The 16,758-nt window shown below is 48.3% G+C and overlaps 6 protein-coding genes across 6 annotated transcripts; 4 read left to right on the forward strand and 2 right to left on the reverse strand.

The window, feature by feature from the left end:
* Nucleotides 1–1,322: 1,322 nt before the first annotated feature.
* On the forward strand, nt 1,323–2,534 carry N7533_007024 (uncharacterized protein; the record flags this gene model as incomplete). The annotated part of the gene is made up of 3 exons (XM_057103674.1): nt 1,323–1,382; nt 1,565–1,975; nt 1,998–2,534. The coding sequence occupies 3 exons, from the start codon at nt 1,323–1,325 to the stop codon at nt 2,532–2,534; spliced, it is 1,008 nt and encodes a 335-aa protein (XP_056958631.1).
* Nucleotides 2,535–3,504: 970 nt separating this feature from the next.
* N7533_007025 (bZIP transcription factor) lies at nt 3,505–4,593 on the forward strand (the record flags this gene model as incomplete). Its single annotated transcript, XM_057103675.1, has 1 exon — nt 3,505–4,593. One exon carries the CDS (start codon nt 3,505–3,507, stop codon nt 4,591–4,593), a length of 1,089 nt encoding a protein of 362 aa, XP_056958632.1.
* Nucleotides 4,594–5,298: 705 nt separating this feature from the next.
* N7533_007026 (MFS transporter) lies at nt 5,299–7,081 on the reverse strand (the record flags this gene model as incomplete). The annotated part of the gene is made up of 3 exons (XM_057103676.1): nt 5,299–5,898; nt 5,967–6,542; nt 6,626–7,081. 3 exons carry the CDS (start codon nt 7,079–7,081, stop codon nt 5,299–5,301), a joined length of 1,632 nt encoding a protein of 543 aa, XP_056958633.1.
* Nucleotides 7,082–8,081: 1,000 nt separating this feature from the next.
* N7533_007027 (uncharacterized protein) lies at nt 8,082–12,433 on the reverse strand (the record flags this gene model as incomplete). The annotated part of the gene is made up of 6 exons (XM_057103677.1): nt 8,082–8,368; nt 8,431–10,676; nt 10,733–11,697; nt 11,759–11,785; nt 11,849–12,370; nt 12,431–12,433. 6 exons carry the CDS (start codon nt 12,431–12,433, stop codon nt 8,082–8,084), a joined length of 4,050 nt encoding a protein of 1,349 aa, XP_056958634.1.
* N7533_007028 (RMD1 family protein) lies at nt 12,432–13,798 on the forward strand (the record flags this gene model as incomplete). Its single annotated transcript, XM_057103678.1, has 2 exons — nt 12,432–12,767; nt 12,824–13,798. 2 exons carry the CDS (start codon nt 12,432–12,434, stop codon nt 13,796–13,798), a joined length of 1,311 nt encoding a protein of 436 aa, XP_056958635.1.
* A 1,022-nt stretch (nt 13,799–14,820) lies between these two features.
* Nucleotides 14,821–16,364, forward strand: N7533_007029 (T2 family ribonuclease; the record flags this gene model as incomplete). Its single annotated transcript, XM_057103679.1, has 6 exons — nt 14,821–15,095; nt 15,152–15,446; nt 15,507–15,699; nt 15,761–15,997; nt 16,058–16,155; nt 16,221–16,364. 6 exons carry the CDS (start codon nt 14,821–14,823, stop codon nt 16,362–16,364), a joined length of 1,242 nt encoding a protein of 413 aa, XP_056958636.1.
* Nucleotides 16,365–16,758: the final 394 nt, after the last annotated feature.

Here is a 16,758-nt window from a genome sequence, read left to right on the forward strand (position 1 = left end):
TTTGCCTACTCCATATTACCTAGTATTCATGGCTTCTTTTGGTCTGCTTCCCCTGAGCATGCTTCAAGTACAAGGTACTAGTACGCAGTAATCATACAAGTTCTTTACTCGTAGTAAGGATGCAATAGAGATCACGATGACAACCTAGTTAGTTACAAGTAGCAGTAGTCATATGGCAGTACTATCTCGGTGGGTCTCCACGATTCAAAGACTCCGGCTCGCATTGGTCTGCAGGACACGCGATCTGTGCATCGCATCGCATCGCATCGCATGGGTCGGGAAACTTGGCTCTTTAGGAGAGACGGGTTAAACTTGGATGATCGGATCACTGCTGGCCATTGGCTCCCCGCCCGTCATCTTGTCGACCTGACCTGAGATGCCGACCCCACGGGTAAAGTGAGGCTGTTCTGGTTCCTGTCCGGCTTAGGGCTGGCTGGGATCAGCCATTATCATCGACAGAAGGGTTTGTGGTATAGCATTGCTCCCCGCCATCAATACCTGTACAGAAAACAGCAAACAGGAGGCATGAGACCTCGTGATGGTCCGTGCAACGCCTCGACGATAACGGCAACGGCCAGCATGCCGGATCAAGCAACGTTCATCTCTCTTCAGGACGATGACATCGATGTTGGTACAGAGTACCGTATGTACCATTGGTCTGGTGTGGCAAAAGTGGATCAGGAATCTCATTTGGCATGTCATGTAGGTGTAGTATGGCCCCCTGGAATTCTCGAAAAGCAAATCTGAGGGAGTCGGAGTGGGGGCTAAGCTGGAGCCCACTTAACAGATTAATTTTTCATCCTTCTGTTCTGGGTAATATGTTTACCCCCTCGTGTACTCCGTACTCCGTATTCCGTACTCTGTAGATCGACGTCAAAGTAAAGGTGTGTTGTCTGGTTATGTCCAAATCTACCTAGGTATCCGTGGGTGATGAAAGAAGCAAAACACGAAAAGCGCGCGTCGGGTGAAAAGGCAAAAAAAAGGAAAACGCGGCACGCGTTTGGCCAACGCACACTTTCTTTCTTTCATGAACACACGAACATCACTGGCACTTCTACATAGTAACATACCTTCAGAGATACCTGACATTCCTCCAAATTTTTATTTTCTCATTTTTAATCTACTTTTCATCTTGGTATTTCGTCAGTTCTCATTTGTCCGATCGTTGGCTTCCCCAAGTGGATTCTATCTCCGCTCGCCCATTGGACATTGAACATTGAACATCGGACCTCTCCTCTCTTTCCCAGCCGCCCTTACTGCAACCTGGACCCCCCAAGGCCTTCGACACTCCGGCCTTTTCTCTTCTTTTGTTATTATCCATCATGACCATGTCCCAGCCAGGTTCGGCGGAGAAGACCATTCGCAAAATTGATATTGCCCAAGTGAGTCTTTCCCCCAAGAGAGAGATCCCTTGAAAACCCCATCATGGCCAAACTTCACACTCCCCCTCCCCAAAAGGGTGCATATGTCAACGCAGGCACCAAAAAGGTCTTCCAGCACTGCAGATACCCTGCCAAGGACCTCCTGTGAAGAATCCAAGCTGACCAAGAATTCCCTCCTTCAGGTCTCCCTGAGTTTGCAGGATCGGTTGGGCCTAGCAAAACTCAAGTACCAACATGGTCGGCTTCATGGTCTAAACTCCATCTCTCCCTTGGACAGTGACAAACCCTCCGATTCCTCCTCCGACTTCTCACGCAGCCGCTGCGAAACTCCCTTCACCTCGCCTCCCCTTCAAGCCGCTACCTACTCCAAGGAGCTTCCTCGGTCCGCCCGCAACAAACATGCCGTGACTTTCAATTCCCGGGTCATGCAGCCCATGCTCTCTGCCAGCCGCAAGCGATTGCGATCGGATTCCGGCGCAGAACGACCAGCAAAGGCCCCCCCGAGTCTCCTGGAAGAGATCATACCAACTTCCCGAATCCTCCCCGGGTCTCAACCGACACCTCACATCCCGACAGACCCATGTGCCCTTCATGTCCGAAGCACCTATTCCCGAGCTGTCGTCTCCGGTATACCATGGCCCTTCTGATGAGGAGAATGACCCGGAGCTGCCCTTGCATAGCTTCCAGAATGTGAGCTCCATGGTAGGCTCTTCACCCCCGCGAACCCCGCCTCCCAAGCATGCCCGCCTGTCACGCAATGATCGAACAGCACAGCATGAGGATGGTGCCGATCTACTGCTCTACCTCGCAAACTCGCCAACGCCAGCTCGTGTCGCAGCAGGCTCGCAAAATCAAGCCTTCCCGCCTTCTACTCCCCCAAGCCAACACGCCGCCCTACCGTCGTTGACGCCGGGTCTTGGAACCCCCGGTCAACAATTCAACTTTGCTGATTTCGTGAATGTGACACCGAGTCCAGCCCAACCAGCATGGGGTGGCCGTACACCTGGCAACCCTGGTCGAACTCCCTTGTCCACTAAAGATGCTCGCAAACGACTGAATTTCGATGCTCTCGTGCCTCCTAGCACCTCAAGCCCCAGAATTCGCAAAGATGCCGGCCTTGCCCTGCAATTAGGTGGCGAGTTGCGGCCTTGATGTTCTCCCGACTGCTTCGGCACTCCCCCTTCAATTCTTTGTTCATTTATCCCATTACCCCCCCTATTCCTTTTGAATCCTCTTATGACATTTTACGATCCTATTATCTGCACACACAACCTTGGCGTTGTCTCCTTTGTAATCGGTCCCTGTCACGATCAACCCCCATTTGTTAACTTGGCACATCTGTCTGATCTGACAACCCGCTCTCCTCACCTCCCACCACCCTGCATCCACGGCGTTTCATACTCAAACTTCTATCTGCATCTTCCGAGTCGTGCATTTTTGTTCTCGGCATGATGAATGATGTTGTCATACACTTTCTACCCCGCATTTCTTATTGTTGCATGTGAACACTTGGTAATTGCATACGTCTGCTTTGCATCCAACATGCCTTGTGATGATTACTCTACACCTCTCTTTATTGTTTCTTTTGATGGCCAGGCTACTCAACCCAGTATGCTCGCCATTTATTACAAATGTCTGGAGATAGGCTTTATCAAGAGCTGTAATGAAAAACAAGTGTCTCTATGCAGATCTCTTATGTTAATTTCTACGGTGTCTATTATCCATAGGCTGTTCTTATCAAATTCAACCCACTGGCTAATTAGTGGTAGTAGTAGTAGGCAGTACCTTTGGGGGCGGGGGTTCTGAAAGATAGTATTGAACTTAGAAACTGAGCACCTCGAACTTTGAAGTCGGCGACAGTGTGCAAACTTAGAAATCACTTATTTTAGGTTGAGGTAGTATTCCAAAAGTATCCATGGACCCTTGGATGACGGCAGATGTTTCGCTAGTAATTCTGCCGTCGTTGAGGATTGAAGGTGTACAAATTTTATGCAACGGACAATTCATTAATCCGAAGCACAATACATCCAACCACCACATCATTAAAGTTCATTTCCCTTTGTCCAGTCCAGCTAGGAACGATTGATTTTCTTGAAACAAGATTGACGCGGACTGTATATCAATGTCAGACCGGTCTTCTGCTGATAAAAAGCGTGATCGAGATCGTCGCGCGCAACAGAACCTGCGCGACAAGAAGTTGCGCCACACAGCTAAACTCGAGGCACGAGTGGCCCACTGTGAACAACATCACAATGACGCTGGGGTCAAAAACCTCCTTGGGGTCATTGACGGCCTTCGAAAGCAGAATGAACTTCTCGTGGCACAACAAAGGGCCCTGAGAACGGTACTCAATTCATGGGATGAGAAGTTTGAAGAGATGGGGCCTTCCAGCTCGCCAATGACTGTGACCCAAGACACGAATACTGAAAAAACCGCACACTCTTTCCCACAAGCAAATTATACGCCAGCGGTGCCTAATTATTTGGATACGACGGAGCACCTGGCGTGCTCAATGGGCCCTTCGACTTCACCGCCATCATTACCACAAACCCCTGCAAGCCACCGGATCAATCCCACCTCACCCTGGAATGAGCTTCCTCTGTGCTCCGACGGTCTATCCAACATCGAGAAATCATCTCTACCGTGGCTGGCATATCCAGATCTAATCGCCCAGTGCCCCGATACGCCCGAATCACCACTTGATATATTGTACGGTAGCAAGACCAACATGCTAGCAAACATGATTCATACAATCATCGAACGACGACCAGTGCGTGACCCAGAGCGACTAGCAATGGGTCTATTAATCTACCACTTTTCAAAATGGATCATCGAGCCCAACCCAAAGACATTCGCGAAATTGCCCCCATTCATCCGCCCCCTCCAGGAACAATTTGAGATCGAGCACCCCATATCAATAAGCTTTCTGCCCTATCCGAAATTGAGATCAAATCTCATACAGCAATGGCCACTGTATGAGAATAATCGCGATGAATTATTTGGGCTCTTGGCGTGCTCTGTTAAGATTCGATGGCCGTGGGGCGTGAAGATTCTTGATCGTGACGAGGACAATGAGATCCGTATTAAACCGGCGTTTTATGAGACGATCATGAAAGAGGAAGGCTGGGGTCTTATGCAGGAGTTCATTAATAAATACCCCAATCTCATGGTAGGTGTTGATGTTGCGTCGCTTGTTTTCAATATAGCGTGAGGCTAGGAAACTGTGCCCCAGTAGCATGTGCTTGGATATCCAAAGTTTTAATATAATAGAGGTTTTCATCCTTAATATTAGAAACTGAAGTGTTTCCTTGTATTGAGTCGGATTCAAAATGGTATCATCACTACTTCTAGTCCTGATTGTCTAGGCGAGATATAGTACCCGCGGGCGGTTTGGCGTACTCAGCTCCGACACTTTGCTTGGTGAAGCATCATGCTCTTCATATTCAGTTGGGGCTGTAGAGAGGTACACAGTAATCACCTCCGACCAGTCAAACCATGATTAGACACGGGCGATCCTTTCTTGAAGGCAAGTTACGGTATGTGGGTTGGCGAGTAGTGACCATGGATGTTGGAATCTAACTCACTTTCTCTACTCCGAATTTTATCATTGAGCGCTTTCCAAAGTTCCTGGCCCATGGCTGTATTCCAAAATCAAGCTGACTCGAGAGTAGCAAATAAAACCTTCCAATCATGATTTCTTGTTGGAATGAGCTTTCTATGACCCTGACCAGCAAAAACTTGGTTTACCACAGTCCAGTCAGGATTAGGTAGGTATAAACATGCTAATTCTATATTATATTGAAAAGATTCTATAACTTCAAGCTTTAGGAAAATTCAGGTTGGGAATACCTGTCTGTGCATTCCCGATGCAATATTAACATTTTCTTATGTCGACCTTTCCCCATCCCCGTGCCGCCTAGAGATTAACAGGCCACTTCTCTCGAATTTGTTTGCCATATTTGGTGAAAATGATGGGAATCGGAACAAAAGCAAGTGCGAGGAATCCAAGCAGCGAGTTTCCCCAGCCAAGGCCAAGGCTGTCGAACATGGCTGGGCCAGCGAGTGGGAGGAAGGCACCGACAAGCGATCTGGTTGCCGTTAAGGTTGCGTTGGCCGAGGCTGCATATGCCGGGTAGCAGTCAATGATGTATGTCTGGATGGGCATGAAGACACCCATCATGCCGACACCAAAGGGAAACATGCCAATGATAGGCACGATCCAGTGAACATGTTTGTCGGCGGTCCACCCATACCAGAAAAAGCTAATAGGCAAGATGCAGGCAAAAATTATCATCGTCGGAAGGCGCATTTCTGGCTCAAACTTGCCCTTGTTCTGAGCAGTGAGCTTTTGAACGATGCGGTCATTCGTCAAGGCGATGAAGACAAGACCTCCAAAGAATCCGATGCCAATGCCTAGGTATGCGAGACCAGATAGTCCGACACTAAAGCCATATGTACTCGTGAAGACATCGGAGATGGTCGTGAAAAATAGGTAGAGTAGACCGTAGACAAGCGACTAATCCCCTCGATTAGCAATTTTGTTCTCCGAGTAACTTCATCACAGAAGAGCACAATAATACTGACCATATAGATTGAAAGAAGTAGCACAATGGGCGATTTGAAAAGAAGCAGAGCCGGTCGAATCAGACTACGCCTCAGAAGCTGACTGTTCGAGAGCGGCTCACTACCAAGATCATAGGCACTTTTCAAGTCCGCACGACCTAGTTCCTTTGCCAGCTTTGCGGTTTTCCATTTGATCAAAACAGGGGCGTATGTCTCTTTATTAAGCAGCTCGATACCGATCTGCATAGCACCACCTGCAATGAGCAGCAACCAGAAGATCCATTGCCAGCTAACCTCTTCGCCCAGGAATCCTCCAGCAATTGGGCCTACTACAGGTCCAATCAGTGGCCCCATACTCCAAATGGAGGTTGCCATTCCGCGCAATTCTGTCGGGAAGAGGTCTGCAACAACACCAGCTCCGAGTGTGATACATGCAGATCCGCCAATACCGGCAAATAGTCGACACACGATGAGCGTTTCAATGTTTTTGGCGAGTGCACATCCGATTTGCCAGACAACGAAGAACCAATTGGCACCGCTGAGAACCACTCGTCTGCCGTAAATCTCGCTCAGGGGGGCGAGGATCAGAGGACCGAACTAGAAGCACGATTCCGAACAATTAGAACGACCGGAATTGTAGAGCCTCGGGCTGTTTTGATATTCGATGATTTGTCACTCACCACGTATCCAACCAGATAAATGCTAACAGTGAAGGCGAGAATAGTCTCATTGGTCTGATGAAACTCCTCGGCCATAAATACAACTGCAGGTGAAAACATGCTGGATGCCAGAGGTGAAAGAAACGTGAAGGCGCTGATCAAGGCAAGAAGGGCCCACTTCTTGCTGGGGGCAAAATTTTGAGGGTTTTCGGGGTCATCTTGACCATCCCATCCGACTAAACCCTGATCCAGATCAGTTTCGGGGAATTTTGGTCCTTGGATCGTTGGGGCTGTAGCAGTTCGGGAGACATTCTGCTCGAGGTCTGGCGCTATAGTTTGAGTGAGTGTTTTCGAAAGAGAGTCTGTGGCTGCAGGTTGAGATGGCTGTTTCTCAATATCATGGGATTCAACTAGTTCCTCCCCTCCATTAAGAGTAGAGGGGCTTGAGTCAGGTTTCTGTTCGTTTAGACTGGCCATGCTGGTAAAAGGAAAGTGATGAACTCTGGTAACCCAGGTAGAAGAGTCAGGGCTTCAGGAGAAGGAGTTGAATACGACAGTGATCTGTATACAAACAGCTTCCTGGATTCTGTCAAATGATTAAAATAATAAAAACCGGATGACCAAGCGGTCTAAGCGAGTGTAAGAAATATGTTTGAAAGGAACGACTAAGAGCAGAAAAGAATATTATGGAGGAAGCCAAGCCATGCAGCATAGACTTTATGCATCTGCTTCAAGATCAAACCCACGGGAAGAGGAGATAAAGGCCAGACAAACGGATCCCATAACCCCACCGGAGTTAGTGTACTTCTTCGTACAAATACCCAAGTAAGGTAAAGGATCGGGCCGGCGTTGAATCAGCTCCCCACAGTTTCTCTCATATAGCCAATTAAATTGTGCCTATGGCCTAAATGTGGGACACTGAATAATCGACCCTGTTCACGCAGCCTTGTCATAGTCACGGCTGGATTTTATGCTTGTTCTAATGCTGCGCATAAATTAAAAGTGGTAGTAGTAGAATTAATACTTAGTATGCATAGCTGTAGTACATGTACGTTCTTTCTTACCAATTACCGCTAAGCAGCGACATATGTAGTACTTCGTAGCCAATCTTGCGTGTTCAAGAAACCCACATCATTGCAATAGGGGAAATGGTAATGCCAATACCTAGGTACGTGACTAGGCTCCTAGATTTCTAGATGCTGGAATTCGTATTTGCAAGGTTGAGGTACAAAACTGATTAACAAGCAGGCGCTGGTATGGGACCATCTATACGTAGCCTCACGCGTGACCATAACGAACACCTTATGACACATTTATGGCGCCATGAGAAATGGCTGCGTGGGTAGTAACAACATGCGCTTTAATGCAACGGAATATAGGTAATGATGAGTGGGTATCTCAAAAGGAAATAGTGGACAGCGGAGGCTAGGCCATGGCATGGCAGATATGCTAGGATTTCGGTGCAATAACAGGGACCTCATACCTCGCCCTCGCTGCCAAGGGATTCGATTTTTCTTGTAAGGGCGCAAATCCGACAACCGTCCCCAATCTTGTCTCGAAGGAGACGTGCTGTCAATACCTTGCGACCGACGATGCGGGAAGCAGTGACAGAGGAATCTTCGAAGAGAGGGGATGAGGCTCGAGGAGTGCGGTCTTCGTGTCGTTCAGGACTTCCTGTATCAGACTGAGGGCGCGATGCGTCTGAATGTAAATGCGATAAATGGAAGACATGGCCACAAGTAAAGCCGATGAGAGTTTCGCGTTCTGAGGTTTTGTTAAAAGATTAGTTCTAATATTCGAGCAACTTTGGATCGCCTGATACATACCGTTGGTTTGGAAGGGGGCATGGCAGCCGCCGCACTTCCCTTGCCCGAGACCTGATGAGTTCACGGAGCCATTTAGGCTGGGCGCCGCATCTTTCTTTTCGAATGCATCATCTTCGGCAATGTTGAATTTGATTCCACGACGCCGGCCCTTGTACAGCTTGTCCATATCTTGCACCACTTCGCCCTGCATGACACGTGTTGCTCCTTGGCTGATACTGTCCTGCAAATCATGTTCTCGGATCAATCTTGTAAGGCCATCACGCAAACCCTCAATTTCAAGCCCACTTGGGATCCGACGGACAAGTTTGATAGGATCGATTGATGTTCCCGCTTCGACAAGCAGCCCGTGGATGAATTTAGGTTTGTCCATCGAATAGTCGAGAAGATCTTCCCAGAGATCAGGATCATCTTGCGATTTGGCAAAAGAGATCGCTTGTGACACATCTTTCAAGTCCGACAAAATCAGATTCAAAGCTCGCTTTGTCTGGCCCGTCTTTGAAAACAGATATATCAATTCCGCGGTAAAGTGAGAATCCATGCATATCGAAATAGCTGCCTCGAAGTTGTAGGAGATACTGGTTTGTAGAAACTCCATGAGAAGGGGTCGATCATATCCTGCAAAAACTTCGACAGCCGTGTCAGAGAAATTATCAATTAGTGCTTTCCCCTCGTCGGCAGCCAATTTGCTGGCAGCATCACGCGCATTAGCTCCACGACCTCGCCGAGGCTTAGAAGCATCGTGTGGGAGCGACTCGCCACGCCACAGTGCACGAAGATAGAAGTACAAAAAAAGACGATTCGAAGATTGCAGCTGAGATACTACCTCGTTGGGTGGTACGATGCCAGTATAGGCCTCACTAGCAAGGAGTTGAATCGGTTGCGCGGTCAACTCCTCTAGCTGAGATTGTGTAGTTGATGGGGACTTCAATTGCTCTTTGGAGACACGGAGCTTGACGAAGGCTGGGATGTCATCAGACACAGCATCTACCAATCGATGCTCGAGGACCAACGACATAGCTGCATCTGCATCCTGCAAACGGATATAACAATGTAAAGCTTCGCGATAATGGCCTCCCACTAAGAAGAGCTTAGCCAAGCAATCGGTCAGAATGCGCCATTCCTCGGACTCAACTCGGGTTGAGCCTGACTTAAGCTGAGCCTGGATCGCAGAGGTTATATCGTTAGAGTCAAATAGATCTGAAGGCCAGGTATCAACCAGCTCCTTAAACCGGTTCAAGTCTCGCGAAATATAGTGTTTGAGAATGAACTCGTAGATCGAAGTTGAAAGTGAAGGGTGTAAGTCGACTGGAATATGTGCAGTGATCTCGTCAACCCTGTTTTTTTTTATGAATACCCATGCCCAGTGCTCCCACCTAGAGGTATTCTTCAGCACTTTACCACAGATCTCGGAAGCTTCACCCCATTTCTCTTCGCTAACGAGCTGTTCAACCCAGCGCTCACCAATTCGAGACTTCTCTCGGTCAGCAGCAGAAATTTTTGCCCCGCTGGCAGTCATAACGGATGATCGGTCGTCAGCGAAAAAGTCGCCTAAGCTGCTCTGAGATTTCACAGACCCAGAGATAATTTCTGGTAGCTCAAGAGAAGATTCTGCTGCTTCGGGGTTCTCATCAACGAGATTCCATGCTTCTTCGAATCTGCCGTGGGAGTCGAGCCAAGAGATTCGGTCTGAAAGATCTCTTTTGACGGCAACAACACAATCAAACGGACTATGTATGAATATCTTGGCGCCTGGTGCTCCTGAGACATCTTGAACTTCTTTGGATAAAGGTTCTTCGCCAGATAGGTTTCTGGAGATGAAAGATGGAGGACCTCTGCCAGAGATCCTGTCGCCGCTGCTTGTAGTACTACGGATACTAGCACCAGAGCTGAATAAACGAGCTGAATACATAGTGGCATCCAGAAGGCCATGACCAAGAGCTCCAAGAGCCCCTCGCTGGACCACTTGCCCCTCCGCGGTTTTCCATGGAGGCAGGACGCTCAGATGATAGTCCGACGAAGCCAAACCTTCGAAACGACTGACAGATAGTGTGTCTGCGCTGAGTTCCTCTTTCGTTTCAATGTCGATGATACGGAGTTCGGGCTCCAACCCCTTCTGGCGATGGCCACGGCCAGAGCCTCGATGGTTAGAGTCGGGTGGCCCATCTTCAATCTCAATAAATGCAAGAACGACAAGGAGGCGAGGTGAGTACATTGAAATGCCAGAAACCACGCAGTCTGTTCGCAGTCTGTATCTTTAGTCAGCATCCGTTTTAGGCGAACAAAAGTAGATCGCCTGGCTTACATTGTAGCCACTTCGGCAGAACCATATCTCTCGCCTTTTGAGGATTTATTCGCACGGTTTGGGAATACATCGATGACCCACACGCTGCCTCCCCAGCCGACGACTAACTTCTCGCAGTTTTCAGATACAGCTTTTGACGACGAGTTTTGCCGGTTTGTTGCATCACCGGGGTCGAGATTATCATCACTGTCCAAGGCAGACTGGTCAATCCATTCTGCACGCGCTTTCCAAACACTAGCCATTTCCTCCCACCCTGGTCGATTTGGGCGATCAATGTGACTAATTCGCTTCCATGCAAATTCGGACTCGGATGACTCGAGGTGTAAGTTCGATCGCATGATTTTAATCCCCTCTTCGTTCACCCAGGCGACAAATTTTCCCGAGAGAGACCATCGCACGGTGCTGATAGCACCTTCGCCACTGTGTAGAACAGTATCTTTACCACTATTGGCACCCAGACCCATTGACCCAAGCCAGCTTGACGCCGCTGCGGTTGCTCCTCCCATTGTGGTGGCATTTGAGCTAACCCCGATCCGACCCCCGGTTGTCAGAACAAGCTCGCCAGCTCGCCCTCCAGAAATGAATGTTCTGTCAGTTTTGTAATCGGGGGAGAGAGCGACGGCCTGGACAGGCCGGCCAAAGTTCCTCTTCAAAATATCTTTGGGGTCGACTAAAGACGATATGCATACATTTCCATCTATGGATGCAGAGGCGATATATATGGAGTTAGATGGGGTAGCTGGAATTGTCCCATTGTGATTCGGCCGTGGGTGACCCCGAATGCTGCCGGTGCTAGTTGATGTTCGTGTTAAAGGTCCGTGGTCTTCTGCGGTTTGTTTGCCGGCGTTCTCGGGCTTAAGGTTCGACAAAGGTGGTGGGAATGGCGATAAGGAAATAGAAGTAACACTTGCTGAATGCGCTTGGTATACACGCAGAGGCTGTAAAAGGGGCAACAAAAGGACATGCTAGTCAAAGTCAGTCGAGCCCTGCGAGAACTAATGGCGATACTAGGCACAGTTCACTTACAATGACTCCATTGTGAGTTCCGACGATCTGGACGTCAAGTGTCAGTCAACAAGAAGGGCTGGGGATTAATAGTCAAAGTTGTAGACGCACCATCTTGTCGCCTGCCACAAGAAATGTACTGGTCGCGTCCCCGTTGCGATATACCGATCCTAGGTGCTTGGTAAGATATGCATATTTGAGTCGGGGTTCGTCATCCTCTTCCTCCTCTTCCTCATCTTGCTCCTCTTCCTCCTCGTCCTCGTCCTCTTCTTCTTCTTCTTCTTCTTCTTCTTCTTCTTCTTCTTCTTCTTCTTCTTCCTCTCTCTTCCCCTCCGCTACTGGACCACTATCTTCAGATTCCCCATCACTGCTTTCACCGCTTTGTTGACGCTGTTCGTAGTCGTCTTGAGTTGTGTCGGAGGGGGATAGGCTTCGCGCCGTAGATACGTCGCGCTCCGAGGTGCTCTTGACGGCATCTTCACTCGCCCTTGCGCCAAGCGCGTCCATGACAAATCCCTCGTGGCGCGCAGAGCTCCCAGGTAGGTTAAATCGAGTTGCGACGAGCAGCGGAGGCTGGATTGCTGCCCGGCGAGCGGCATGCAGCTGGGAGCTGGGGTCGGAGTGGAGCTCTGACTAAGCGGGGTGCTTCTGTGAAGAAGCGATGTCATCGCGCTTTTCCGATCTACACCTCACCATGTTTATGAGATCGGCTATCTTCTTGGCCTGCAAACGTCCGGTGATAACGCGACTCTTACAACAGACGCAGAATCAATATATTCACGCCTCGTCGGCATTGGCTCTGCCCCGTCGGAGAGACTTCTTCACCTCAAATGCTCAGTTGGCGCAGACGCAATCCAACACGAACGACGAATCCCCTGAGGACCAAGAGCTCCAAAAACAACGAAGACGTAGTTCAAGAACACCCGCAGCTCCCACTTCCTTACGACGAGTGGCCGTGGAGGCACAAAGATCGAGAGATGGATTTCTCTCCAAGGCCCAGCTGAAGGAGCAGGGCATTGATCAGACCAAGGTTACTCCCACAAAAAGCCCCATACAAGACACCCTCTGACCTTTCCTTGGCTATAGATAGTTACCGCCTACGCCGTAGCAGAACAATTCAACATACACAAAGTCCGAGACATCTTGCAAGAGAAGGGATATGAGCCAGATCCGCTAGGAACTGGGCTTTACCCCCAAGTTGTACATGTGCAAATACCCATCGACTCCATACGGCGTGTCGCAAATCCATCAGCTACAAACCTACCCTCTGATCAAGTCGGCGATATCTTTGTCTTTCCATCTGGCACAGTAGTCGCATGGGCGCTGCCAGAAGGGTTTACTTCGTTCCTAGCGACCAGAACCCTTCTCCCGGCATCGGAAGGAGCTCATGTGGATGACATTGAAACTGAAGATCTGGAGTTTGTTGAAGATCCACAACGAGATAACAGTAGCATTAAGGGAGATACAATCATCTTGGGAACTAACTCTGGGAGCTCAGGGTTAGAGGCACCCGTGGCGGCACAACAATCGGTTGATACCGTCTTAACAAAAGTCGCATTTTCATCGGGATTGGCTCGGAGCACAAAACTCGCAGTGCTCGAAAGTCTGTTGTCCAATTACTTCGAGTCAACTCGCACCATCCCAACTCTCCTCTCAAAGGGGTCTCGTCTGCCATACACGAGAGACTTTATTCTCCGAAAGACTGGGCAATTGCTTAGTGTGCGTGCCCAACTTAATCTTTACTCGGAGCTTACAGACTCACTCCCGGATATATTTTGGGACAGTCGACATGAACTCGGCTTGGAAGGATACTATGAACAGGTGGGCAGAGCATTGGATGTGGGTATCCGCATCAAACTTTTGAATGAAAAGATGGATTATGCACAGGAGATTGCGAGTGTTCTCCGTGAGCGACTCAGCGAAACCCATGGCCTTCGACTTGAATGGATCATTATCTTGCTCATTGCCGTCGAGGTGGGATTTGAGGTCCTGCGACTATGGAAGGAGCGGGTGCATGAACAAGAAGAAGCATCTCGAAAGCAGACGACGACTATCATCTAAGGCGAAATACATGCCTTGTATGGGCCTATTCTACATTCACGATAGAGTCGAACAAATAGATACCCCTCTCACTACTATCACATTTCCAGGACCAAATTTATTTCAATCGCGGACTATACTAATCCGCCATTTCAGCATATCGACAACGGAGTTAGTAGGTTTTCACATCGCGGGGGTAAGTTCCTGGGGACACATTTTTATTGTTGTCCCCATTCAGAGAAATATGGTCGTGTGGCCGACAACCTTGAGATTATTTCCCGCGACCCGAAGATACATTGGGTACCAGATATGATTTAACCCGACCGTGTTGCCGAGTCCCAGAAATCATTCGGACAAAGTAGCATTGAACAAAAGCCTTAATATTTACTTTTACTTGCTCCCATGATGCATTGGGAGGAGGTCTTGATGAAGGATCGTGCAGAGCTGCAGGTATCCGTCCCTTGCATGAAAGCAGCCAATCCCTGTCCATATCCAACATCTTGACAAAACTCAGTCGACGAGCGATATTATTTTCAGCGCCCCAAGGAATCCTACAAATTAACTTCAAGTTATATTCACAGTCTTATCTTATACAATTCCTCGAAGCTTGACCATACTTTAAAAGTAAACGCATTAAAATAACCTTTCAACCAGTTCTAAAGGTCTCTCATGGCCTGCTGATGATTATTTATCTTTCGTTAAGAACGTTCGTTAAGAACGAACGATACTATTAGTTGCTAATTATAGCAAGTTGAATGTAGTATATGTGCAGGAAGCCAGGTATACCTAGGTACTAAGGCACAAGGTTCATCCACAGAGTAGTAAATGATCCTTTCCCAATACGGAAGTGTGGAGATTGAGGGGGTATGATCGTCTTAGTCATCTGACAATGGGAGACGACGACAACCCCCCAACTTACTTTCATCTGCATACCCTTTAATCCTTCTCTTTTCCGATTGACCCAGAGAAGAATATCCCTGACAATTCTCCGGTCGTGAATACTTCGGACGAAATCCCATTAAGGAAAAACCAACCTATCAACCATGTGGGAGTCAACCCAACAGGTCCTGGGTATCCCCGGTCCCCAGAAGATCCTCCAAACATTGGGATCCTTATGGCTATCTACATCCACTCAAAGTGATAACACGAATCCAAAGACATCATCGTGTCCCATATCAGAGATAAGCTGTCAAACCAAATACCATGGCCAAGACACCTGCTGTTTTAATTATCCAGGCGGCCAAATGATGCAGACCCAGTTCTGGGATGTTGATCCCCCAGTTGGGCCTGATAACTCCTGGACCATCCATGGCCTTTGGTGAGTATTTTCACTTAAGAGCACACTGTATTACCATCGTGACTAATCCGATAAAGGCCCGATCATTGCGATGGCGGCTTTGACCAGTTTTGCGATCACAAGCGCCAGTACAGCAACATTTCCCTCATACTGGTCGACTCCGGCCGTGGTGACTTGCTTGAATACATGAGCGAATATTGGAAAGATTTCCGCGGAGATGATGCTAACCTTTGGCAACACGAGTGGAACAAACACGGCACTTGTGTTAGCACCCTCGAACCCCATTGCTACGCAGACTATATCCCGCAGCAAGATGTAGTGGATTATTTTGACAGAACTGTTGACCTATTCAAGGAGCTCCCGACTTTTGAAGTTAGTCTTACGAGATGAGAATAACTCATTTCTATGTGCAAATCACTAACTTGGGTATAGTTCCTTGCCAAAGCCGGCATACTTCCTTCCCATACAGAGACATATGCACGCGCAGATATTGAAGAGGCCCTGGAGAAGGCCCATGGCGCCCCAGTGATTGTGAACTGCCGCTCAGGTGCTATTAGTGAAATTTGGTACTTTTTCAACATTGCAGGAAGTCTTCAGAGTGGTGAATTTGTTCCTGCTCCCCCAGGTTTGTTGTCCCCCATATCGCTGTTTTGCCCACTCTAAACCAGAATTTAATATTTTGACAGATGGTCAACACTCGCGTTGCCCCGCTACACATATTAAATATCCTCCCAAAGGAGCTTCGCCTGAACCGACCAAGACAACCACCCGCGGCTCAGAGCCAACTGCGCCTGGAACTCCATTCGCAGGCAGGGGAAACCTGATGGTCTCAACATTTAACCAGCAACGTGGATGCGTCATCGGTGCTGGAACTTGGTACAACGCTGGAACTTGTGCTACATTCCGGGCAGAGAAGTTGTCAGGTGTGTCCGAGTCGCAAACAAAACAAATGCGGGCTATGTTGAAGCTGACCTAAATCCTAGATGATAATTTCTCTCTGAAATCTAGGAAAGGCCTCTGTGCCTTCAAAGATGGTATTTTGAGTTGTGGACCTAATGCCAAGGTCCCAAGCGAGTTTTCGGTATGCCACAATAGTTCTTTGGTTATTTACAGGGGACTGTTTACTAACTGTAGTACTTGAAATAGGTCATAGATGGAAAGCTCTCCTATCAAGGAAATACCACGTTCTTCGCCGACAAACCTCCCAAGGGCCAAGTGCAAAGCTCGATTTACGCTTCGCAGGAAGAACACCCCGTGGAGCTTGAAATCACCTGGAAATCCCAGTATTAGAGGCAGCAATTTCTATTTGTTCTTGCAGCATATGGGTTCATGTTCCGCAGCGAATATCGTATCCCCGACCTGCTCATTACAGTACTAGATATTTTTTCTTAGAGATGGGGACCGTAGGAACTCGATATATTGCATTGAGACCATTATCATATTTTTATCTTAAATCTTCTGTCGTCATGGACCAGTCGGAAAGTAGCCAATCAGACATATTTGAATCCTTCGGCGTCAATTTGGGGTATGGATTAGCAGACTCGCAAGATTAAAGATCCCAGGGGTCTCGAGTCTTCCCTATGGTGGTCATTAGGCCAATAATTCCCTACTACAGTATATTTTGTTTAAGTTTATCAGGGGATACAGGGCAAGGAGGGGAAGGTCAGTTATAAGTTCTCAAACT

The sequence above is a fragment of the Penicillium manginii genome, assembly GCF_028828005.1.
Source record: "Penicillium manginii strain IBT 31320 chromosome Unknown utg000005l:1.0-5665137.0:1.0-5668048.0, whole genome shotgun sequence".
NCBI lineage: Eukaryota > Fungi > Ascomycota > Eurotiomycetes > Eurotiales > Aspergillaceae > Penicillium > Penicillium manginii.